This window comes from Hemitrygon akajei, chromosome 18, assembly GCF_048418815.1.
Source record: "Hemitrygon akajei chromosome 18, sHemAka1.3, whole genome shotgun sequence".
In the NCBI taxonomy this organism is placed as follows: Eukaryota; Metazoa; Chordata; class Chondrichthyes; order Myliobatiformes; family Dasyatidae; genus Hemitrygon; species Hemitrygon akajei.
Window position 1 is genome coordinate 20,077,042 of NC_133141.1, and position 25,811 is coordinate 20,102,852.

Below are 25,811 nucleotides of genomic sequence, written 5' to 3' on the forward strand. Positions count from 1 at the left end.
GCTGTCAATGGTGGGGAAGGCTGTGCCTGTTATAGACTGGGCTGTGTCCACTACTCTCTGCAGCCTCTTGCATTCCAGTGATTGAGTTGCCATACCAGGCTGTGATGCAACCAGTCAGGATACTACCAATCAGCAAGCTCCCACAAGCAGTGATGTGATGATAATGGTTGAGAGTTGACACTAAAAATCTTGAGTCTCTTTTTGATAGAATGTGGATGCCCAATGAAAATGGCTGTTGGTCCACCCCTCCAACAAGAACCTCTAGTCCCATCTGTGGCACAGTCTGTGGATCTCAAGTTGGCCTTATCAGCAAACTTGGAACCCACAAAACTGAGGTGAAGACAAATGATCCTCATTCCTGAGGAACTGTCTGAGAAATATTTGAAGGGACTCCAGGAAGAACTCTACTGAATTTGGAAATTTTATTTACTTTTCTTTCTTGAAACTTGAATATTTGTTAACCCTGGGAGTGATCAGGTTTTTCTCTACAGTAACTGGCTCAAGTTCCCCACACACCGATTCCAACACCATACTTTAAGTGTTTTATGTAGGCTGAGATGATGTGCTATTAGCTTCATGACCACAGGTGGCATTATATCGAAGCCCAAGCTCTTCCTACTTTAAGAATTTTTTTTGTGTGGGGTCCACTGCAGTCAAGCTGGCACTAAGATGGTTTAAGGCATTTAGTTTTAGTTGTCCACATGAAGTTAACAAGAGCAGCTTGTCAATACTGAAACAGATTTTGGACCATATACCCCAGTCCATCGCTGGGCAGAGAGCATAAACCAATGCCTGCAGAAGGTTATTGGCCCGAATTGTCGACTGTTTACTCTTTTCCATTGATGCTGCCTGACCCACTGAGTTCCTCCATTTTGTGTGTGTTTCTTTGCGTTTCCAGCATCTGCAGATCTTCTCGTGTTTATAAACCAATGCTGTTTATCAGGATTCCAGTTGCCAGTGCATAACGGTCGAGCCTGACCAGGGTTTGTCTTGTAGGACTTTACAAACCTTAGGCTCTAACCCATGTCAGAATCAGGTTTGTTCTTACCGACCCATAAGACCATAAGATATTGATATATATATATATAGACATATTGGCAGAATTAGACCATTCTGCCAAGCGAGTCTGTTTTGCTTGACTGATTAAGCATGACTGATTAATTTTCCCTCTCAGCCTCAATCTTCTGCCTTCTCCCCATATCCCTTCATGCCCTGACTAATCAAGAATCTATCAACCTCTGCCTTAAATATACCCAATGACTTGGCCTCCACAGCCACCTGTAGCAGTGAATTCCACAGCTTCACCACTCCCTGCCTAAAGAAATTCCTCCTCATCTCCACTCTAAAAGGGCAACCCTGTATTCTAGGGCTGTATCCTCTAGTCTTAGACTCCTTCCCCCCCCCCCCCCCCCCCCACCACCACCACCATTGGAAACATCCTCTCCACATCCACTCTTAACAAGGTCTTTCAACATTTGATAGGTTTCAATGAGTTCACACTTCATTCTTCTGAATTCTAGTGGAATACAGGCCCAGAGCCATCAGGTGCTCTTCATATGACAAGCCATGCAATCTTGTAATCATTCCTTTGGGACACTACCAATACCACTATAGCACTATGAAACTGTGTATTAATTTGTAACAGTTATAGACGGAGGAATTCATCCATTGTACACTGCTGTGTTATTCTGATTGACAGTAAATATCGCAGGCACCTAGTGCAGATAATGGACTGCCTTTATTGCTTAATGAAGTAGTGTTGGAATCTAACAATAAATGATCAAAAATCACTGCTTTTTGAATTGGTGCATGTCAACTCAAATGGATAGCATAACACAAGCACATGTAACAGGCACTATTTAAAAACTTCGCTCTAAGCACAGTGTGGTATCAAACAGCCACACAAGTACACACAACTGATGCTAATTAGAAACTGTTCGGCAACAGTCTCCTATCCCAATTAAGTGGCATAGAGTCCCAAATAAGCGAAGAGAAGAAACGCGGCTGCTTTCTCAATTAGTTTTAGTTCTTTAAGGGTTGTCCCAAATAAATGGCTGTCCCGATTAACTGATGGCCCAATTAACTGGTGTCCACTGTGTATAACTAGGCAAAAAGAGAGCAGAAATGGTGAGATGGTGTTCATGTGTTCATAGACGGCTCAGAAATCCCTCTCGAAGATGCCAGATTGATTTTTCTTTCAGCTGCTCAGAATCTGTTTTTATTATAATTTATACTCAATTTGGACTGAAATAGTGGAAGTGGTGCATTTCCCATGGAGCAGGCCACATTGGAAACGATATGTTCTCGTAGGTAAGTAAGCACGATGAGCTGGAACATGAGGTGGGAAGTGGAAGTAGCCTACATGCCTTCAGTTTTGGCTGGCATGGAAGTGTTGGGGTGAATGGCTAAATCATACTTTTCTATGTTCAAAAAACAGGCAGACTCAGTAGACCTATGTTGTAACATTCTATGATTCCATGATATTTTAAAAATCTTTTCAGTATTGAAAGTCTGCAGCCATGTCCTTGTTTGTTACCATGAAGTTGGTATCGCAACTTGCTGTTTAGCCCTTACAGCATTTCAGACAGCTGATGTTTACATTTCAAACACAGCTTCAACATTCACCTTTTTTCCCCAGCATGTCTCTTGTTTGCTTTCACGAATACAAGATTTTAAGCTTCTTCACCTGTTCTTACATTGCAGCTAATCACATACGCAGCCACACTCTGTTCATTCAGCAAGTGTTCTCAGATATCCACCAAGGGAGGGGGGGGATTCTTCAGTTTTTATTCATTGAGTCACAGAATCATACAGGGCGAAAAAAGACGGCTCACCGAGCCTACACCAATTTACACCAATCCAACATGAATCCCTTTTATTCTCTTCACGTTCCCCCTGGATTCTGTTGCTCAACTGCACATTGGGGTCAGTTGGGGTACCAAGCCACCTGTCTTTGGAATGTGGGAGGAAACAGGAACTCCTGTGGAAAGCCCTCGCAGTCATAGGGGAAACCTGTAAACTGGACACAGCACTTGAGTTTGAGTTGAGATTGAACCCAGGCCTCTGTAGCTGTGTCCCTATGCCACTTTGGCCCAGTTGTGACCACTGTGAGACCAAAGCCAAATTGTTGGCAGTTAGGCCCCCTCTAGTGCATTGGTCAATATATGACTATGATTTGCAAGTACATCTACATCTGACCCGGAACATTAGTTCGATGCTATTTCAAAATTGTCTTTCCAGGGACTATGTTTGCTGTCATAAATTCAAGTGCACCTGACAATGTTAGCAGAAGCCTTATTTGATTTAGTAGTGCATTAAGATAATGAAGATAGGTAACAATTTGCTCAAAATGTTTGTGCTCCTAAGCTTTGAACGCAAATCTTCCTTTAGGACTTCTTTTATCTTGGGTTGTTCTTTTTGCATTTGTTGCAGTCTAATTAAATTGTTGCCAGGCTGCTATTGTTGAGCATAGTGCATCAAATTGAACCAATAAAAACATGCCAGAAACACTCCAGCAGGTCACACATCTGTCAATAGCTGAAAAGACCAAGAACCACTTTTCCTAAGTTCATCAACTGCATTTTACTTTTTTATCTTGGGTTTCTAGAATTTGTCTTTTTTTGCTTTTCAATCTGTTTTAATGTTCTGCAAAAAACATAGTTGTCTTCATTTGGTATTAAGTTTTATCCTTGAGATTTAGTTTGCAAAATTAGATAGGCATATGTCCTGTGAATTGAACAGTTAACTTGGACTCACGGCATGTTTGTATTGCACAAGTAATGTCAAGTCGAGTTTGGTTCATTACTTTGTGGCCAGCTTGCCATGGTGTCAGTGTAAATAGTGGAGAATACTTGGTTAATGTTATCTTCATTGGAGATATTCCTGTATTGCTGCATACTTCCTGCTCCCTGGGGTGTTATGTCATTTGTCTAATCCTTCCTTTGCCCTTCCATGCATACAACTACTTTTTCACCAAGTTACCCTCCTAATAATAGCTTTTTAAAGGTGAAGCTTGTGTCCATCTAGCAATTTTAATGGGCCAAGGGTGTTCAATGTATTTTATAGTGAATAAAATGCTGGTTTGGTGTTGCTGGTTGAGCAAGAACTGTTGGCTAGACCATCCAGGTGAAATCCCCACTTTTCTCATTGTGGTGATGAGATAAATTACATCAGATTAAGAATGGTGATATGTCTCAGATTAACGTCTTTTCTGATGGTGTCCGGGGTGCTGAGTGAAGTGTCATCCCTATCAGTCTAAAGAATTGGGCCCAAAACTCATAACCTTCTGATTCTGTGATGAAGGCACTGAGTCATGGCTGACACAGTAACATTTATATTCAACATTGGTCTAAATCAGCAAAGATTTGACACCACCTTTGACATATGCCTGCTTTTAATTCTGAATCCCCTTGTTTTTTCTCCTGTGTGGCAAAGATTTTATATCCATGTCTTCTGTAATTAGCTGTTAATAAGGCATTTTGCTGATGCCTGTGTGGATGAAACACTTTTGAAATATTTTCAATTTACTGCATTTAAAACTTTGTCTTGTTACAATAAAACATTTGGCTTTGTTCTGATATTCCTGGCTTTTCCTGAACACCCTTCACTGCTGGCAACTGTTTTACTCAATGCCGACAGGCCCTTTCTCTTTTGAGTCTTGATGTTAATTAGCTGAGACCTGCAAGAGCAGTAGTATGAAGCTGAAAGGCATGCACAAGTGACGCGACAACTGCTGCTACAAGGTCTTTCACTGATTCATTCCTTTGTGGTGTTTAGAATACACGTTAAAGAGCCTTGGACTGAACCATATCGCAGCATATTCTGACATATTGGTTGCATCTGTAGTTTGTTGATTTGCTGGATTTCTTGTAAAGTTGGGGGCGATTACATCTTCCTAACGATAAAATGTCGGATGCCCAAGAGCGACAGCATCAGCTTGCTAAACGAGAGTGCAGTAAAGTAGAACACAGCACACAGACAAAGGGTGTTTGAAAGGGACGTGTGGCATGCAGTCATCAACCAGGAGCAAACTCTTTGAATTTCTTGCTTACGGTTGGGTAAGGGGTCTTTTCTTATTAACAAAGCATTTATTTCTTAACGTGTGGCGCTTTTTTGTCAATTGTAATGCAGCATTTTGGGTTCAGGGGATTTGTCTGTCAACTGACTCTTATCTAGAGAGGAAGGGGTTGCATTTTCTTTCTAGTTGCATTTCCTAGCGACTGCAGAATCGATTACAGCCTTCTGTACAGCAGATCGACCGATCGAATTGGAACCCAACTGTGCTTGTCCCGATGTACATATTAATGATCAGTTGCTTCATTTTTTTCTATGGAAGTAATTTTTACTGGTTATTGTTGAATTCCCCCGCCCTACCCCTGAAGCAACACAACTGGAGTTTTTGTATTTCGGATGTTGGCTCGTATTGCAGCAGTTGCCTGCTGTTTGACAGTGAAAGGAGAAAAGAGCAGAACTGCCAGCTTGACAGTTTCATGTCCTTGCTTTTAGCGCATAATTCTATTGAAACTTCTCTGTAAATTAGCATTATTTACACTCTCCCATTATTTCTACTCTCCTCCCCATTTTCCAAACCGTGGAAATGTGAGCATGTGCTGGTCTTTGGATGAGAGGCTAGTAAATTAGGTAGTCTGTACCCTTTCTTTCTATTATCTTTTCTAATCCATGATTTTCATTGGATCAGATGGGAGTGCATTTCACAGGGAAACTTTTCCTTTTTGTGTTGTGCTCATATTTAGAACAGACAGTCCCTAGCCTTGCTATGCACGAAGGACCCTCAACCAGTTTTGGTGTCTTGAGATTTAATATTAAAATAGCTATTCTCATCACTTGGAAATTGAGCTTGCTGCTCCCCTATCTTACTGTTTATAGTTTTGTTTCTTCTTCCTTGACATAATCTCGATAGGTATTATATAGTGCATGTTTTCAAGGTATTATATGACTTTTAATGTAACCCATTCAAAGTTGTTGCCTTCAAGTCTGCAGCTTTCTAAATTATTTAATCAAAAAGACTTTTATATTATGCTTTGGATGTTTGTTGATTTCAGCTGCTCCAAGCAAGACCAAGACCTATATTTACATTGCATTTTGCTTTCTTCTATCTAACTAGCGCCCTGGGATGCCTCCCAGCAGCCGCATCCCCCCTCAAGCGGCTTCTATGGGTCCACCGGGTCCTTCGTATGCTGGGAGTCCATCAGTTCGACCAGGCATGCCTCAGTCGATGATGGACCAGTCTCGCAAAAGGCCAGCTCCACAGCAGATTCAACAGGTGCAGCAACAGGCAGCCCAGAATCGCAATCACAAGTATGTCCAGTACCTCTCAAGTTTCTCATTCAATACAGACTGACCATGGAAAACACGGTGTGCTTTGAAGTGAGCAAAGTATGCAGGGGCGGGAGGATTCTGGACTTTCTGGAAATTGATAACTTTATTAATTTTCTTTCCTATAAAGTTTCTGACACATTAGAAAGGTGTGGTTCTGTACTTTCAGACAGCATCAATATCCTTCCTACAATCCAACTCTAAAAGTTAGCCATTTAGATCATGCACTTACCTTTGTGCTTTGTCATATTTATTCTTGTCATCCATTAATGTGGAGAAAGCTGCAGAGAAATGACCCAGATGGCTTGGTGGGTAAACTCAGCACAGTATGCAGACCACGTGCCATTTGTCAGTGTTTATAGCAGGTATCTTGTCATTGAAGTAACTTACTTGCTGATTGTGGTTCTCATGCTGAGGATTAGTGATATAAGTAGTGAGGACTGTAGTGCTCTTTGCTGTGGGCTAAGATTTGTTACTTTCAACCAAGAGAGCAGTTCGGACAAATGTTACATTCATGCTTCTGGACTGATTTTTCTACTTCAATGACTCTTCACTGAAGTGCAAATATGGATGTTCACATTGCATTAACAGCAGTGTTTGCTACTCCTATGATATCTTTGTTCCTGTGTCATCAAAAAACCCACTGACACTGACTGCCTAGCTTCACAGATACAGCTTTGACGAGGTCTGTATTCGTTGAGTTTTACCACAGTAGCGGAGAAAGTCGAGGGATTTGGGGCATTGGCTGGAAGGCTTCGACCTAGAGCTTAAGACATAGAGTTTGCAATTAAGAGAAGAGAGGATGCAACAAGAGCAGAGCCGGAAGCTTGTTTTTTGCAACCAGACCTGTGTGGCTCCATTTTGACCTGACATTCGATCAGTTTTATCAGTGGTTGCTAAGTTTTTGTTTGACATTATTCAGTTGTCTGTTTATGCTGCGTAATCTCTTAATGATCCTAATGGTCCATGTACTCAGTCTGAGTATTAAAAGAGCTCCATTTTGGAGTGGGCAATTTTAGAAGATCATTTGCCTTGGTAACGCGTTTATTCTTCCATTCAAACAGTGCAAAGAAGAAGAAAATGGCAGATAAAATTCTACCTCAGAGGGTGAGTTGTCTTTCTTTGTGAAATATTTTCTGGCACCACCACCTTGTGTTATGGCAGCTAATCCAGAAGTTTTCAAATTAAAAAGAAAATAATTTTCACAAACTGATGGTAATAATTTTCCCAGCTGATGGTAGTTCTGGTGAGCTAGTCATAATCTTTTGTCAATCAACATATACGGAGTGGCCAGGAGGGTTTATTAGGAGGTAAGATACAATTTTGAGAGGGGAGATGATATTAGTGTTGATTGTTGGAACCTCATTTCAAATCACATTCAGAACATTTTGGTTTGCCCTCCCACAATAGGTAAAAATATTCTAGAATCACTGAAATTTCGCAAGGTTTTGTAGCAGGATCTGAAAGAATTGGTTTAACTTGAATTCCTGATTCATCTAGGATTGGATGTTGGATATGTCGTCCATCAGCCCAGATATCGGAGTGTTTGAGAGATGGCATAGAAGTAGAACCAGGTGCAGGCATTCATATTTGTCTTCAAGGAGCAAGATGTTGATGAAAAGGAGGGAGCAGGTGGTGTCATAATATAAATCCATTGGTAAAATACACTGGGCTAGGAAGCAAACTTGTTGGAAGTTTTTTTTATTTGGAGAGCTAAGAATGGAACCATGTTGGGATGGTCACACTTAGCTGGACAACAAATAAGGATGTTGTCTTTGTAGATAGGTGAAAAAAGTCAATATATGCCAGAATCACTGAGGGTGTCAATGTGTGTTTGAAAAGAGGATAAGCTTGTGTTCACCAGTGACGATCGTTGTGCATGTAACCTTTTTGTCATAGATCCGGGAGCTTGTGCCGGAGTCTCAAGCCTATATGGACTTGCTGGCATTTGAGAGGAAGTTGGACCAGACCATAATGAGAAAACGTCTGGATATCCAGGAGGCATTGAAGAGACCAATAAAGGTAAAACAACTTGTGCAATCTCAATTAGTTGGAGAGAGTCTGTATTTTAGTGCATCAAAACAGTTTTTAAGCATCGAGCTATACTACAAATAATATCAAAAACAAGTATTAAAAGTTTTCTAAAAATGGAGAGAACTTCCTTGAAATTTGTTTATGGAACAGTTGTGTACAGCCAACAGGAATGTATATTACCAAAGCCAATGATACCTTGTACAACTCATTTTAATGTAATTGTTAACTTCATTGTGCATTTTCACATTCTGTGCATTTTTTGTTCTTATTTCCCTAGAGTCTGTTGTCTTTTATCATTATGTGAGATATGTGAACTTACGCTGTAAATATATGTATCAAATTATTACGTAGAGGTTGAATATAGGAAAGATTCTTTCAATGTTCTTTGTAGGGCTTTGAAGATCATTTCTGCCTTCTTTTCTCAACCTTCACTTAGCATCTGGTTGCAATTTCATTTGCTTATTGGCTGTGCAAATCAATCTGCTTGTGATAGCTTATGCTGCATTTGTGCCCTCTGGGTTAATTTAGCAGTGCTTAATCCACTTTAACAGTGCGGGTAGCCAAGCGTATTCATACATTTTTCTCAAGCCATTGTTTTGGCAGCCAAGGCAGATAATTAATAAATGGGTCTCCTTCAGAGAGCCAAAAGCTTGAGGTATCATTGGGGGCAGAAACATTAACAGTCAGAATAACCACTTTCCAAGTACTACTTAAGAATTCACAATGTGGTCTGCACACTTGAATTATGCAGTGTTTCTCCACTAATTCATGAAAAGATGTGCCAGTTGTGTAGAATTGAACCATGTACTCCAACTGTAGACTGGAAATCTGAGTCCTTTCCATCTTAAAAACAAAATTTGGGGCTACAAAATAACTTTGCTGGCCAGAATTCTTTAGGCTTACCAGGCCAATGTGGGTAAAGGGAATAAATTATAGATGAGTTAGAGGCAAGGGACTTGGATAATTTTCTTTCATCTTTTATAATTGTCCTTTCTCCTAAGTTTGCTGACCTCTTGATCTTTGTCCTGAGGTTTGGGTCACTTAAACACTGAATGAAGGAAAAATTTTTTAAATTGTACATTTGCTTTCTGGATCTGGAATTCCCTGGCAAGGCCAACATTTACTACCCATTGTGAGTTGCCCTTGGGAAGATGTGGTAAGCTGCTGTCTTGAGTTGCTGCAGTCCTTATGGCGAAAGTGCTCCCATAGTGCTGTTCGGGAGGGAGTTTCAGGATTCAGACCCAGTGACAATAAATGAATAGCAATATATTTTCAAGTTAGGATGATGTGTGATTTGGAGGAGAGCCTGAGGTGGTGGTGATCCTATCACCTGCTGTTTATGTCTGTTTTGGTCAGATAGGACATGGATTTAAGAGATGTTATTGAGTAACTGCAGTGGACACTGTAGCTGCTGCTTGCTAGTGATCGAAGAGGTTGATGTTTAGGATGGTAGACAGGGTGCCAAATGGGCAGGTTGCTTCGTTGTGGATGGTGTTGAAGTTATTGACTCGTGTTGGCGATACACTCATCCAATTGAAGAGTATACGTTGCTGACATATACCTTGCAGATGTTGGAAAGATCTTATGGTGTCAGAAAATGAGTGATTTACTATAGGATATTTGGCTTTGAACTCCTGTAACAACTATAGTTACTTGGCTGGTCTGGTTGAATTTCTAGTCAATAAAGATTTCAAACTGTTTTGAGGTTGAGAAAATTGGCAATGGGTAATGCTACTAAGGTGTTGAAGAAAGTGATAGGATTGTCTTTTGTTAGAGCTGGTCATTACCCACCATTTTTATGATATGAAGGTTATCTACCATTGTCTTACATAGGTCTTGTTACATTGAGCATTGTACATTTATCAGTGAAAGCCCCATGTATAATGGAATGGACATCATCCATTGGTAGTGTCTCATATACTGCGTTTGAGGAATTACTAGAAAGATATCTCGGGCCTGTGTGGCTGACCTCCAACAACCACAGCCACCATCTTTTATGTGGGATATGTCTCCAACCACTGGAGTACATTGACTTTGGTTTTACCAGGGCTTCTTAAGGCCACATTTGGTCAAATACTGCCATGATATCAAGGATAGTCACTCTTACTCACTTCTGAATTCAGCTCTTGTCTATATTTGGACCAATACAGTGCAAGGACGTCCACCATCCAGGTCATGATCTCTTTTTGCCACTGTCACCGGGAAGGAGGCCTTCGGTCCCATGCCACAAGGTTCTGGAACAGTTATTACCCTACAACCATCAGGCTCCTGAACCACAGTAGTTAACTTCACTCATCACATCATTGAACATTTTCCACAATCTGTGGACTCACTTTCAAGGACTGTACAAGTCATGTTCTCAGTATTACTTTTGACTTATTATTTTGTTCTTTTTGTATTTGCAATTTGTTGCCTTTTGCACATTGGCTGTTTATCCATCTTTGTGTGTAGATTTTCCATTGATTCTGTTGAATTTTTTTTGTACTGTGAATGTCCACAAAAAATGAACCCCAGGGTAGTATATGCACTTTGATAATTATTTTATTTTGAACTTTGAAATCTGGAGCTGAGAGGTGCTGTTGAAACCCAAACTGGATATCAGTGAGCAAAGATTAAGTGTTCCTAAAGTGTTGCATTCTTTGTAGTTGGTTTAGAGGTAGCTCAGTATATTGGTAATAGTTCTGCATGACTGAAAGAAAAGAGTCCAGCTACCTCTAAATTTCTGAATGTTCAATTTATAATTGTGATAACACAAGTGACACTTCAGTTACATGTTCTCAATTTGAGGCTCTCTGTGCTAAAATGAGCAATATTTAAAGTTAGCAATAAACACAGTTCAAATCCCAGTTCAGTAGCAGCTGCTTAGCTGTGTCAACAGAGATTGCAAACCACTTGAGATGTAACTGCCTAAGAGTGTTGAAGGATGTGGGTGTGGGGAGAAAGAGAGTTGAGATGGTGATGGGGGAGAAAGAGTAGGCTGGGGTGAAACCTGTAGGTTGGGTTGGGAGGCAGTTGATGAGAGCTGAGGAGTGAGAGAAAGCACCTTCTTTTAGGTTTCATTTGGAGAATTCCCTCTGTGGTTACATAACACCTATTATTTGGGACTTAAAGGTTGATACAACTTATTATTTTCTGTTACCTGTATTGATGTATTTTTAAAAATTATTTAGGTGTTTTTAATTGAAACTTGAACTCTGAATGCAGCCTGAGCTTTTTCATTGAAAAAACATGGACAATTGAAATTACTCCTTAAAGTAGCATTTTTCCAGGACATAAGCTCTGTAAAATTGTGGGATACCTGTACTTTGAACTCCCGATTGCTCTTTTTTTCAGCAAAAGAGAAAGCTTCGTATATTTATCTCAAATACATTCAACCCTGCAAAACCAGATGCAGAAGATGGAGAAGGAACTGTGGCATCCTGGGAGCTTCGTGTAGAAGGAAGGCTTCTGGAGGATGTAAGATTTGTATTTCTCTTTCTGCTTCCAGTAGTTCTAACATATGTCATCTAAAACTAAGTTTTCATTTAATTTCTAAGATAATACCTTGACTGAAGTGGCATCATTGACTGAAGCAGGGATATGTTTGTTTTTCTGCCTCATGTAGCATTCTTTCCCTTCCTTAGCAACAGTGTAATGAATAAGGCAGCTAGGTTCTGTTCATGAAAGTCATCAGGAATTTACACGGCTGCACTTATCAGCATGCTCTCATGGGTTGTGTGTTCCATTTTTCCTTGTACTTTGTCCTTTTGTAGGAAGGCATGATGCAGAATCCAGGCATAATGATGGCGGGACTGGGAGGCAATTAATAAAAAATATATTCCTGGGTTATTGTTACATCGCCTCATGCAATCCAACAGCAAGCTTGGGTGCAGGGTGATTGGTGGTCAGCCACAAAAGGCAAGTTGATGTGATGGACTACGAGAGAATGATTGGTGGGTGGGTAGTAGGTTGAAAGTGGTCGCCGGAAAGCAATAGCTGCAAAACGGACGGCACCTTCAATTTTCCTCAGTCATCTTAGTCCTGGCTTGCATATCACGTAGGATACTATCCATAGTCAACCCCAACCAATGGAGGGCCTCAACTCAGTCATCTGCAGCTTTGTATCAAGCTGCAGGCAGCTCATGAATTTTTTTTGTGCATGTGCAGTCAGCTGTTTCAAAGTATGATGCCACCAAACAGAAGAGGAAGTTTTCCTCATTCTTCAAATCCCTTGTGATTGAACTGGATAAAGATCTCTATGGACCTGACAATCATCTGGTTGAGGTAAGCATACTGGAGAGATGTGTGAACTGTAAGTGACTGTCAAGTGCCTTAAACCGTTTTGTTTCAAATGTACTGATGATACCTGGTGGTGGCAGCCTCGGACATTATATCACGCTCCTTTTTGCTGAAGATATGACAGTGCAGCACAGGAACAGGCCCTTCAGCCCACAGTGTCTATGCTAACCATGCCAGTTTTAACTACTCCCACCTGCCTGCACAGTCTATGTCCCTTCCCTCCATTCCTTTCCTGTTCATGCACTTGAATGCCTCTTAAACATTATCTGCTTCCGCCACTTCCCCTGGCAACCCTGGTACCTCAGACTATAAGTTAGACTAAACACTTTGGTGACACAAGACCTTGAATATCAAATGTAAGCTTAACTGGGTTCAAACGCTTGTTTAAATCAGGGCATGTACTCATGCATTTGCAAGGGCCATGAGTGAGAGCACGACTGAGCTGGGAAGAAACCTACTGATGTACTTGCTAAATGAACCTGGTGTTCTTGGCAATACCGTATGGTAACTGTACTCCGTTATCTATTTCAGTGGCATAGAACAGCCACAACCCAAGAGACTGATGGTTTCCAAGTGAAAAGACCAGGAGATATGAATGTGCGTTGCACAGTCTTGCTGATGCTGGATTACCAGGTAAGCAAAATTGGTTGAGTTGAACATTAAATCCAAATAAAAATATCCTTTTGAGGTACTAAATTATCCAGAGCTGGTAAAAGGTGTAAATTGCAATGTGCTTAAAATATATTTGGGGTGCCCAGTGGCTTAGTTGGTTAAAGGCATGAAATACACTTTGATGAGCTCTTGATTTAACCTCTGGTCTGTGCTGAGTTTAATGGATTCTAGCTGAACTGATAGTGCATTGTCCTTGACTCGTACAAAGAAAATAAGATAGCCAGGGGGCTGACCCTGCTTGACTTCTGCTGACAGTGTATTTATGGACAGCAAAGGAAAGCACGATTGAGTTTTCTCTGCTTGTCTAATAATATCAATGTAATAGAACAGTACAGCACAGGAACTGACCCTTCAGCCTACAACACTGTGCCAAGCCAATTAAATTAGTAGTCAAATGGCTAACTAAACTAATCTCTTCTGCCCACACAGTCAGAATCAGGTTTATTTAATATCACCAGCATATGTCATGAAATTTGTTGTTTTGTGGCAGCAGAACATTGCAAGACATAATAAAAAAAACTAAATTACAAATAGTGCAAAGAGAGAGAAAAATAGTAAGGTAGTGTTTATGGGTTCATTGTCCATCCAAATACCTGATGGGAGAGGGGGAGAAGTTGTACCTGAAATATTGAGTGTGTGTCTTCAGGCTCCTGTACATCAATGATAGCAATGAGAAGAGGGCATGTCCTGGGTGATGAAGTCCTTAGTGATGGATGCTGCCTTTTTGAGGCATCGTCTTTTGAAAATGTCCTGGATGCTGGATGGCTGAGTTTACAACCCTCTACAGCTTTTTCCGATCCTGTGCAGTAGCCGCTCAATACCAGATGGTGATGCAGCCAGTTAGATGCGCTTCACGATGCATCTGTAGAAATTTGCGAGTGTATTTGGTGGCATACCAAATCTCCTCAAACTCCTAATGAAATATAGCCACTGTCGTGTTTTCTTTGTAATTGCATCATTACGCTGGGCCCAGGATAGATCCTCAGATGTTGACACCCAGGAACTCGAAACTGCTCAACATTTCCACTTCTAATTCCTTTGAGGACCGGTGTGTGTTCCATTGACTTACCTTTCCTGAAGTTCACACTCAGTTCATTGGTCTTACTGACATTGAGTGTGAGATTGTTGCTGTGACACCAGCTCCTGGATACCACCTTGTCACCATCTGAAATTCTTCCAGCAAAAATTGGCATTTGAGCTGTGTCTAGCCACACAGTCGCAGGTGTAGAGAGAGTAGAGCAGTGAGTGAAGCACATATCTTTGAGGTATGCTAGTGTTGATTGTCAGCAAGGAGATGTTCTTTCCAATCTACATGGACTGTGGTCTCCTGATCAGGAAGTCAAGGATGCAAAAGCCATATTTTTCCATTTTCCTCACATTCATGTACCTATCTAAAAGTCTGTAAAGTTTCTGTCTCTACCACCATCCAGGCAGTGCATTCCAGACTCTTACCACTTGTGCTAAAAAAAAAAAAAAATTGCCCTTCACTTTTTTGGAAATTGCCCCCTCACCATAAATGCATGCCCTCTGGTATTTGACATTTCAACCATGGGAAAAAGATACTGTGTACCTACTGTATGCCGGTCATAAACTTATAAACCTCTCAGGTCTCACCCCAGCCTCCACTGTTCCAGAAAACAACCCAAGTTTGTCCACTTCTCATTTTAGTACATGACCTCTAATCCAGGCAACATCTTGGTAAACCTCTTGTGCATCCTCTCCAAAGTTTCAACAAACTTTTTATAATAAGGTGACCAGAACTGTATGAAATACTGAAATGCAGCCTAACTAGAGTTTTGTTAAAACTCTAACTAATATTCTGCCACTGCTTGTTACTCAAACCTACACATGAAAAAGTAGTAATCAGGTATGATGGGAGAAAGCACCAGCAACCATGAAGACAAGATGAATAAGGACCTATACAACAAACAGAAGCTGAATTCTGAAGTTTGAAGTGCTGACAGAAAGCAGCATAATAGTTTATAATGTTCCCTTGCTGAATCTTCAGGTATCATTAAATCTGTGAATGTTTAGAGGATTTATCACTGTATTTTATTTACAGTTTGCCATTGCAAATGGACCATGTTGTCTTTTGGACTAAGTTCAGGGCTCTGTTCTCCTGTGATAATCACTTCACCTATTTCAGATAATCTCTAAAATTGAGAAACCCAAGTGAAGGGCCAAAATCCGCAGTGTGAAAGCACCTATGTTGAAGAATGGGATTAGTCAATAAGCACGGCTTTGGTAACCTCTGCTTGTAGTATTTCATCATTGTGCCCTTTGCTGAAAGGGTCACTCTGGGCAGTAAGCAACAGAAATGCTATATGCTACCTCAGAATGAACCTCTAATTGACTGGCCAGTTTTGAACCTTTCCTTCCTTTTATAGGCCTAATTGCTGGCATATTTGGTTACAATGAACAAATTTGAGTTCTGTGGACAATGGTAGTGTCTTGAATGCAATCTCAGTACAGCCTCAGGGTGGCAGCAATGCGTTACCTTCAGATCGTAATATCCTGTAGAGAACATTAGAAACCTGCATATGACATTGATGGGTATTTAGGTAGTGGCTTTGCTGCCTGTGAAAAGTCATTTATTTATATTTTCTTTCCCAGCCACCCCAGTTTAAACTGGATCCTCGACTGGCACGACTGCTGGGCATACACACTCAGACTCGACCTGTTATCATCCAAGCTCTCTGGCAGTACATTAAAACCCACAAGCTGCAGGATTCTCATGAACGAGAGTTCATCAACTGTGACAGATACCTCCAACAGGTAATCATTGGTGTGCTAGGCACCTGTTGACCAGATAGTGTTTAAACATAGTGATGCTGCATGGAGCTTCCAAGTTAGTTTGTACAAGAAAGGTTTGATAGTTTTTTTTATTCATAATTGATAATACAGAGAAGCCAAGAGTTTAGCTTTTTGGGAGTTGGTTTAAGTGGGTGCTATTAATTCTCTTGTATCTCTAGTTATATCAGGGGTTTGTAGAGTTCTGATTTGAAATTTGTCCAACAATTATACTCAACTGCATGATTTCAAGCAAGATAAGCTGGAAAATATGTCATGCGAGCCACATAGCCTGCGGAAGCTTGGGAGCTTAGTTGCATAGAGTTGTACAGCCCTTCGGCCCAGCTGTTCCATGCCAACTAAGATGACCATCTAAGCTAGTCCCATTTGAGTATGCAGGACCAAATACCAGGGCACCTCAACTTGTTAACAGCTCCAAAACATTGTTCTAAACCTATTTATATTAGCATTAAAATGTATAAAAATGAATGATAACCAGGATTGATGAAATGATTTGTCATGATCTGAATGGTGTGAACTCAAGTGCTCTGGCATTAGAGATATTGTTTCCACTTCATGGATAAATACTCTCGGATGTAGTCTTTGTAAGTACCAATTTGCTTGGCATTTGCTTTACACAAAAGCTGCAAAAATGCATACTTAGCAAATTTATAGATTATTTTCTTGTACATTCCTCTTTTTCCTGCAACATTGGCATCCATGCCTTCAGTGTTCTTAGGCCCTTGCTACAGAATTCCCTTGAACTCTCTTTTTTCCCCTTTTCTTTCCTCCTTTACTTTCCTCCTTTACTGCACTCCTTAAAACTCACCCTGCTTTTGAAATTTCTGGCTAGTTCCTTTAGATTTGTTCATTTTGCCTTTACTGGCTAGTGAAATCTTGTTAAGAGTTGTTGGGAAGAAGGCTAGAAGTCAGTGGGTGCTTTCTTGGCTCTGCAGTGGTGCTTCCCTTTCACAAATTGCAGGAAGTATTATTAGACTAGATTCCATTCTGCATCCTGTTAAAGTCATGGTATTCCAGTCTCCTCCTCCTCTGACGACAACTGGCAGATATGCACACTGTAATGCTAATGACGACTGACTTTGTTGGTGAAGGATAGTGAAGGTTGGTTTAATTTTCTAATTTCTACACACATTTTTTTCCTTTCAGTTGTCTCTGAATATGATCATGGCCATGTTAGAACATCTGGAGCAAGCTGCAGCATGAGTATCTTTAACACTGATTGCATTAAACAACCCCTCTATTCAACAGTTGAGTTTGGCTGCACAGTGCTTATAGAAGCTGTATCACACTCTTTTCCACCCAGCTTCCCACAAACTAGCTGGCCTGTAAAATGATCAACACTAGAGATGGCTTTTGTGTTGGTGGCACCTGCAATTTTGTAGGTGGCCACACCATACCTGGCATTACAGTGGAAATAATAGCTTATCAAACACCTAACCAGGAATCTTCCTTGGGTTGGAGTCTTCTTTCGGTCCACTTGCCTTTATTAAAGTAGGTTTCTGGTTTAGTCAGAAAAACGTAACTTTTGATATCAAGACAGAGTAAGTGTGTGCCTTTTAGGATGTACTTCTAATGCTTGGCTCTTTATTGAAATTGTACAGACAGGCAATAAGAGCAACCATTACAACTAAACCACTGTACATCAGTGTTTCTTTCTGTTTTTCACCCTTAGTTCCTGGAACTGAAAACCTCGTTCTAGCCAGTTCTGGGTGCCTAGAACTAGTGACATTATGGAGAGTATTAAACAACTCAAATGGACGTAGGACTGACATTTCAAGCTGTCAGCAAAATGGGTCATTGAAACTGGCACCATAAGTGCTTGGTTTGGCTTATAGATGTAGTCAAGGAGACGTGCTCAGAACTTTGAGGCTGGAATAATTTTAAAAAGAAACATATTTAACTATATGCAATTAAAAGCATAAGACCATAAGATATAGGAGCAGTATTAGGCCATTTGGCCCACTGAGTCTGCCCTAATCTCCTGCTTTCTCCTTGTATCCCTTCATGTCCTGACTAATCAAGAATCTATCAACCTCTACCTTAAATGTACCCAATGACTCCTCTTCCACAGCTGCCTGTGGCAATGAATTCCACAAATTAACTCTCTGGCTAAAGAAATTCCTCATCTCCATTCTAAAAAGACACTCGCACTATTTTGAGGCTGTGTCTTCTGGTCTTAGACTCACCCCACCATAGGAAGCACCCTCTTCACATCAAAGCCTTTTGACATTTGATAGGTTTCAATGAGATCACCCCTCATTCTTCTGAATTCCAGTGAGGAGTGGCCCAGAGCCATCAAACACTCCTAATATGACAAGCCTTTCAATCCCGGAATCATTTTCGTGAACCACTTCTGGACCCTCTCCAATGCCAGCACCTTAGGCTTTTATCTTGTTAAACAGCCTCATGTAAGGTGCCTTGTTAAAGGCTTTCTTAACATCCAAGTACACAACATCCACTGACTTTAACAGAAAGTACACTGCAGATGCTGGAGTCAAAGTGATGGGTCTTGGCCCGAAACATTGACTGCTCGTTTCCATGGATGCTGCCCGACCAGCTGAATTCCTCCAGCTTGTTGAATGTGATCCACTGACTTTCCTTTGTCTATCCTGCCTATTATTTTCTCATAGATTTTTCGTGCAAGGTTTTCCCTTAAGGAAACCATGCTGACCTATTTTATCATGTGCCTCCAAGTACCCCAAAACCTCTTTCTTAATAATGGACTCCAACATTTTCCAACCACTGAAGTCAGGCTGATTAGCCTACAGATTCCTTTCTTTTGCTTCCCTCCCTTCTTGAAGAGTGGAGATTGCAATTTTTCAGTCCTCTGGAACCATGCTAGAATTGAATGATCCTTGAAAGATCATTACTACTGTCTCCATAGTTTCTTCAGCCCTCTTTCAGAACCCTTGGGTGTAGTCCATCAGGTCCAGGTGATTTACCTGTTTTCAGACCTTTCAGCTTCCCAAACATTTTCTCCTTAGTAATAGCACTTCTGACCCCTGACACTCGAACTTCTGGCATACTGCTAGTGACTTCCACAGTGAAAGCTAATGCAAAATACTTTAAGTTCATCTGCCATTTCCTTGTCCCCCATTACTGCCTGCACTGCTGTCTGTGGCAATGAATTGGTGACATATATGTACTTTTAATTTTATTGCAAGGTACTACATTGCACAGTACAGGCCCTTCGGCCCATGATGTTGTGCCAACCCTTTAAGCTACTTCAAGATCAATCTAACCCTTCTGTCCCTCATAGCCCTTAATTTTACTATCATCCATGTGAGTCTTTAAATCTTCCTAATGTATCTGCCTTGAGCAGTTAAGTAGGCAAATATGTCGTTTTACGTAAGTAATGTGGCCTTGGGATAAGTGACTTTTAAAAGTGTGTTCAGATTGTGCTGATTTAAATGTACACTGATTTTCTGACTGAGTCCGAACTTTATCAGACATTGTAGTTGAATATGGTACTTTTGGACATGGATTTTGTGTTCAGCAGAGACTCACTATTGATCTATGGCTATCCTTTTGGGAACTTGTGAGATCGCTGGTAGGAATTCTTGGTGGTCTTACACAGTGGAAAGTCTTCTGACCTGTTTAGGATCATTTTGGGGAAGGGGAAAAAGTAATCCAACCTCTGAAAAGGATTTAAAAAAAGCTTTGAGAGAGGCCTGCTTCATGTCCCTGAAAGTGAACAGAACAATCAAAATATTAAAATATGCTGAATGGTTAGGACATTCAGTGACATTTAAAAGCTTGTACAAGAGTACTTGGTTAAACACAAAAAAAAATCAAAATAAGCAAAGCACAACCTTCTCAAAAAAAAAATCTCATTAAAAATTCTGAGCTAATAATCCATGAGAGACTCCTGTAACTATGTGCTCCATTTAAATCAAGAGGGAATGCTCAGTTGTGCCTTCCTTTCGCTTGGCACAGGACTCTTCCATGAATCTGGAACACAGTGTAGGATATTTACAATTAGTTTGCACTTTTACACTGAACTTCACAAAGAATCCAGCCTTCAACATGCCTGACTTACCCAGAGGCAGTCTCCTGACAATAACTTGCAGATTTCTGTGCTTGGAAATACTGAAATCCTAATGTTGTTGTCAATTACAGCAGCTATTACAGTGAAGACTGAGACTTCCATTGACATTTTAAAATCTCGGCCAGTATTTGGTCTAGAGTTCAAATTGAATTTTGGATATTATGTTTTAGTGTTTTAACAAATTGGAAAAGTTATGTACGCAGTTCTCCTTAGAAAAGAGGACCATATGTATATTGAGTGTGCCTCTTGTGTTGCAGATCTTTGAATGTCATCGAATGAAGTTCTCTGAAATCCCTCAGAGACTACATGCTCTGCTGATGCCTCCTGAGCCAATTATTATCAACCATATTATCAGGTGAATATTGTTGACATTGAACCTGCCGTATAGGAAATCAAATTTAATATTTTAAAATGTGTATAAATGTTCACAAGGTTTTGGAAATACTTAGCAGGTCAAGCAATGAGAGAGATACAGTTAAAGTTTTAGATCACTGACTTTTCATCAGCTGTATGGCAAATGTGATCTGTTTGATTCTAATCACAAACAAGAGAAAATCTGCAAGTGCTAGAAATCCAAGCAACACACACAAAATGCTGGAGGAACTCAGCAGGCCGGGCAGCATCAATGGAAAAAAGTACAGTCGTGTTTTGGGCCAAGACCCTTCAGTGGGACTCAGCCCGAAACGATGACTGTACTTTTTTCCATAGATGCTGCCTGGCCTGCTGAGTTCCTCCAGCATTTTGTGTGTGTTGTTTGATTTTAACTTAAGTTCATTGGATGGGTTCTATTTCTGGTTTGCTGTAAATTTTCAATCGTTTTAAGTTTTGTAAAGTGTCATTCTAATTTTATGTAAGAACTGAAGAAGCATAAGGTCCCTCAAGCCTACACCAATGAAATTATGGCAGATCATTTGTAGCTTCAGTACCACTTCCCACTCTCTCCCTTTACTCTTTTGTACTTCACATTTGTCAATGTATTCAATGACTTCACCTTCACAACTCTAAGGTTTATAATTCCAAAGATTCACCACCCTCTGAGGAGAAATTCTTAATTTCTTGTCTTGAACAGCCAATACTTGTATTGAAATTATGCCCTTGGTTCTGGATGCCTCCACCCTATCTATCCCACTCCAAATCTTTTCCAGTCCTACTACTGGCAACTGGTTGTAATTACAGTTGTATATCTATAAACAATTATTAAAATATTAATAAACCAATTTAAATATATTATCTATGAATACATTTTAAAAGTAAAGTAAAATAACAAGCTCTTTGCAGTTAGTTTTTCTCCATGGATGTGTCAATTGAGGCTTAAACAGTAGTTAGCTTGTTTTGTATCAGCCTGCTCTATTGGACCCAATTTAACTGGAGCTTAAGTGTGTGCTTTTGTCCTTGTATAACCCTGTCCATTCGATGTTTCAGTGTGGACCCAAATGATCAGAAGAAGACTGCTTGTTACGATATTGATGTAGAGGTGGATGACACATTGAAGACTCAGATGAATTCCTTTCTCCTATCTACTGCTAGCCAGCAGGAGATTGCTGCTCTCGATAATAAGGTTAGCCTGGAATGTTCTAACTAAAGGATGCATTTGTCCTTCTGAGAACACAGGTAATGCTGAAGAAATCCAGTGTAGAGAATTAAATCTAAAGTGAAGCTTCTCACTCTTGTCAGGTGGCTATTTTTAAACACTTAAATATTTGTAATACTGAGTATGGAGATTGTAGATTCTTGAGTAGTTCTGTATGATTCATGCTTTAAAAATTGCACAGCAGTGATGAGGGTAAAAGTATTAAAAAATGAAAGTATAAAAATATAAAGTATAAAAATTCAGATTTGCTCAAGGAATTAGTGGCCTGTTGTTTTAATTATTTTAAACTGAAGAGCATGCAAAAAAGAGATCATCTGAATAACTTCCATGGACTAGATAAATAGTGTATTTTCTGTATCAGATGCAAAATGGCATCTTAGCCTTAGCTTTTCCAGTGAAGGTAGATTTCTGTGTGGTTTTTATATTTAAACTGAATAATCTTGGTGTTTTACTCTCACAGATTCATGAAACAATTGAGACCATTAACCAGCTCAAGACACAGAGAGAGTTCATGCTGAGCTTTGCCAGAGATCCGCAGGGCTTTATCAATGACTGGCTGCAGTCACAGTGCCGTGACCTGAAGGTACGTATTTTACCAGCTGCATTCATGTTAAGCTCCTTTTTAGGCTGGCCATTTTAGGCACTTTCCACTCTATCCATGTGAGACAATATTTGTTAAACATGAGAAAGTATTTTAAAGTTTCAATTAACAGGTTTAAGAGCTCCTTATTTCTCACATTTGTGCGGAAGTGAATTTGAAAAGTGGTGGCACCTGAATATCTCTGATACTGTATTCCCTATCTTGAGCTGTTTGTAGTGAATTGTTGAATTTTCAGTTGTTATTTTCCACTATTATAAAAGACATGCAATTGTAGTGTTCTATATGTACGAAGCATAGTTAAATGTACACATTGTTGGGATCCAGAGCAAGAGTAAGCCTCATAAAGGACGGCACATGAACACCATCTGTTCTGGTGAAAGATGTTGGTGATTAAATATATGTATGTCCTATTGGGTGTGTTACTTAGGTTTGTGAATTAGTGAAGGCAGGTGCGTTAATGTATGCTCCTTTGCATTGCACCTGAGCTAATTAAATTTAAGGAATACAGCGTGGCCTTTTTAGATTAAAGGGCAGAAGATAACGCTTGTAATTTTGTGGTGTTACTCTCCATCACTTGGCTATCTGCCTGCTGTTGTTAATTGGTTATGGCAGCAATTTAGTAATTTGTTCTACGTTGCAGTCCTCTCTGCTGGGTTTATCCACATTACCGATTTAGGGGTGATAACTCCTTAAGGAAGCAAGACTGAAGTCAAACTTCTTGATTGCCCACAAACTTGATGGGTTCTGCAGGAATCATGTTGCCTTACTTTGTGCTGCCATACTGAACAATAATTCTCGATTACCTTTTTAAGAAAATCAGTTGGGCATTATTTTAACTCTGTGCAACCATATTTTTGCTTGTTGTATACTGTGTTTATTGCTATATGAGTATGGGGAGTGTAGAATGGGAAGATGTCATTCAATCCACCAAGCTTGCTCTTTCTGTAGTCAATGAACCAACTGGTCTGGAACTCTGTTGAACCTCTTTAATGATATAACACTTACAGCTGACAATATTGGCAAAAAGTGCCTAATGTTTGCATATAATATTCCTGTGTTAGTTCAGCAACAAAGTTAACTTGTCATTTCAGTTTCCTATGGCCATATTTGTGGTGGAGGCTGCCTGTTTTGGTGTTGTTGCACCTGCTGGATTACAAACCAAATCTTCGTCCACCCAGTAGCGGTGTCCCACCATGGGCAACTGACTGCAATTGCAATGGTGTATTTCTATAAATGAATTTTATTGTGCCTGTGGAAGCTTTAATAACAAAGAAACAATGTACAGCTTCAAAATAGGCACAAAATTCCAGCTGCACGTCCTGGTCTGGACATTAAACTGGGCTTCACCTTAAGATTTTTTCTTGCATTATATGATGCCTTTGTTTCAGCCAGGGGAATGTTTTGTGAATGGATAAAATGTTCGCCCACCAATATTACTAACAAAAAAAAGCAGCAAAGCTTTCCTGGCTAATATTTGTCCCTTTGAAAAAAAGTCATTTTTCGCATGCTGTTTGGAATCTAGCTGTGCGCAAATTGGCCGTCGTATTTTCTTACTTTGCAACAGTGATTGTATTTCAGAAGTAGCTAATTGGGCCATAAAGCACTTTGGGGTGTACTGAGGTCACTGAGGCGCAGAATATTGCTTTCTTTACGCACTGTTTAATTGTGACTATGAGCCGAGAGTGCTTGTTTTCTCAGCCAGAGGTTTAGTTGTAAATCTGGTGAGAGAGATGTGCACCAGGGGTACACAAGTAATTCAAATTGAAACATTAAGGGAGGATTTTACAACTCTGCAGGTTGCTGTGGAACTTACCTGTAGACTGTCAGCAGCATATTTAGCTTTTCCCTTGGTAGTGTGCTTTACAGAACCTCAAATACCAGCAGGCATTTGTTTCCATAGAATATCTCGGCTCTGCATAGTGCTCAAAGCAACAGGACATTCAAAAGGATTTCCATTATAAAAATTCAGCTCAAAAGAAGGCTGTTTCATACAATTGCCTGCCCAAGCGCCAGTTGTTAACCCTCTTTTCCTCGTGTGCATATTCCTTTACTGTCACCTATTCTGCATGAAATACTGAATTCACTCTGCATTGTTATCTCATTTGCAGTAAAATATTGCAAATTCTAAACCAATGTAAAAGTTATTCCTTTTAACTTTCCCATTCATACTTGGCTAATCCTAAATGGATGCTACATTGCAACCAAAGAAAATGATCTGTGATTTTTACCCCCTTAAATCCTTTTAAATTTTTGATCACTCCTATTTTGTCATTTGTTCGATGATCATTCCCAAGTTTTGCCTAATCTCTCACCCAATTTATTTCCCTTCATCCTCTTCTCTATCCATGCTGCTTGCATCCTTTCTCTGAAACTGCTCACAACACACTAATTGATAATATTTTCATGATAAATCTAGTGGTAAATCAAGCCTTAATATTTTTTGCCCTAGCATATAAAATCCAGTTCCCATTGGCCTATTTTTATGGTGTTCTCTGTTACAGTTTTAAAGTTCATCAAATCAGCACTCCTTCGTCTTTATTGATTATTTTAGTTCAAGGTTAATTTCCATTTATTTTCTCCAAATTTTTACTTACATATATCTCTCTTGAGCTGAATTTGTCACACATTAGACTAGTCCCTGTTCTTTGTTTTCTTTTTGTGCTGTTTGCTTTATCCCCTAACTTGGTTTTTCCAGCAAATTTTGCTAATTACATTTTGCCCACATCCGTATCATACTGTGATTCTTCCAACAACACATCTCTGCTATTGTAGTCTTCCCACCACAAAAGTTCAAAGACGTACATGTGGACTATGTTCCAATAAAATGAGAAAGTATTTCATTTTGTTGGAGTCTATGTTTGCAAAGCTACACTGTGAACCTTGAATTGACATCAGTAGCAGTATTATTCTAATGTAATTGCTGTTGTGTATCAAGGGTACACATGGTCATGAGTTTTTCCCTTATTGCCTATTCGGCTGAGCACTTCTATCTTCAATTCTTGCCAAATACAAACTTATTTAGGTGTTTGAGTATTAGTTGGCTGCAACTGCAGATTTTCCTGTTTGAAGTCATGATAAATTGCTCACATTCTTTTTCCATATATACATTGTATATAGTATACATGGTATTCTTATAATGCATTGGAGCATTAAACCAAATATTTAATTCTGTTGGGTTATTTAGAATACATTGGTGGCTTATGAGAGTAGCTAAACCTCCGGCAGCAGAATAAAGTGGTGTCCTTAGACACCTTACAGCTAGCTTCTCTTACTTGTCACTGACTTTTTCATACATGGTAAATTCATATTTTACAGCAATTGTCAGCAGCACTGCAGTCAAAGTGAAGCATTCTGTTTCAGAATCACTTCTACAATGCTGAAACTTGCTGCTGTGCATCAACATTGCCCCATTTGATATTAGAGGATTTCCTTCATAGTTT

General features: G+C 39.9%; 1 protein-coding gene across 6 annotated transcripts in view; it reads left to right on the top strand.

Moving 5' to 3' along the window:
• smarcd1 (SWI/SNF related BAF chromatin remodeling complex subunit D1) overlaps positions 1-25,811 on the top strand; it is a 61,523-nt gene that overhangs the window by 7,418 nt on the left and 28,294 nt on the right. For 5 of the 6 annotated variants that reach the window (XR_012102015.1, XR_012102016.1, XR_012102017.1 and 2 more), the window contains exons 2-11: positions 6,125-6,318; positions 7,401-7,443; positions 8,236-8,358; positions 11,704-11,826; positions 12,517-12,633; positions 13,180-13,281; positions 15,934-16,095; positions 20,437-20,534; positions 21,602-21,737; positions 22,231-22,353. Coding sequence is in view for 3 of the 6 variants with exons in the window: in XM_073071031.1 (XP_072927132.1) it covers positions 6,125-6,318; positions 7,401-7,443; positions 8,236-8,358; positions 11,704-11,826; positions 12,517-12,633; positions 13,180-13,281; positions 15,934-16,095; positions 20,437-20,534; positions 21,602-21,737; positions 22,231-22,353 (1,221 nt within the window). In the remaining 3 variants the exon portion in view is untranslated. Of the gene's footprint in view, positions 1-4,803; positions 5,058-6,124; positions 6,319-7,400; positions 7,444-8,235; positions 8,359-11,703; positions 11,827-12,516; positions 12,634-13,179; positions 13,282-15,933; positions 16,096-20,436; positions 20,535-21,601; positions 21,738-22,230; positions 22,354-25,811 lie in introns of those variants that run through there. The other variant, XM_073071032.1, reaches the window with a different exon arrangement.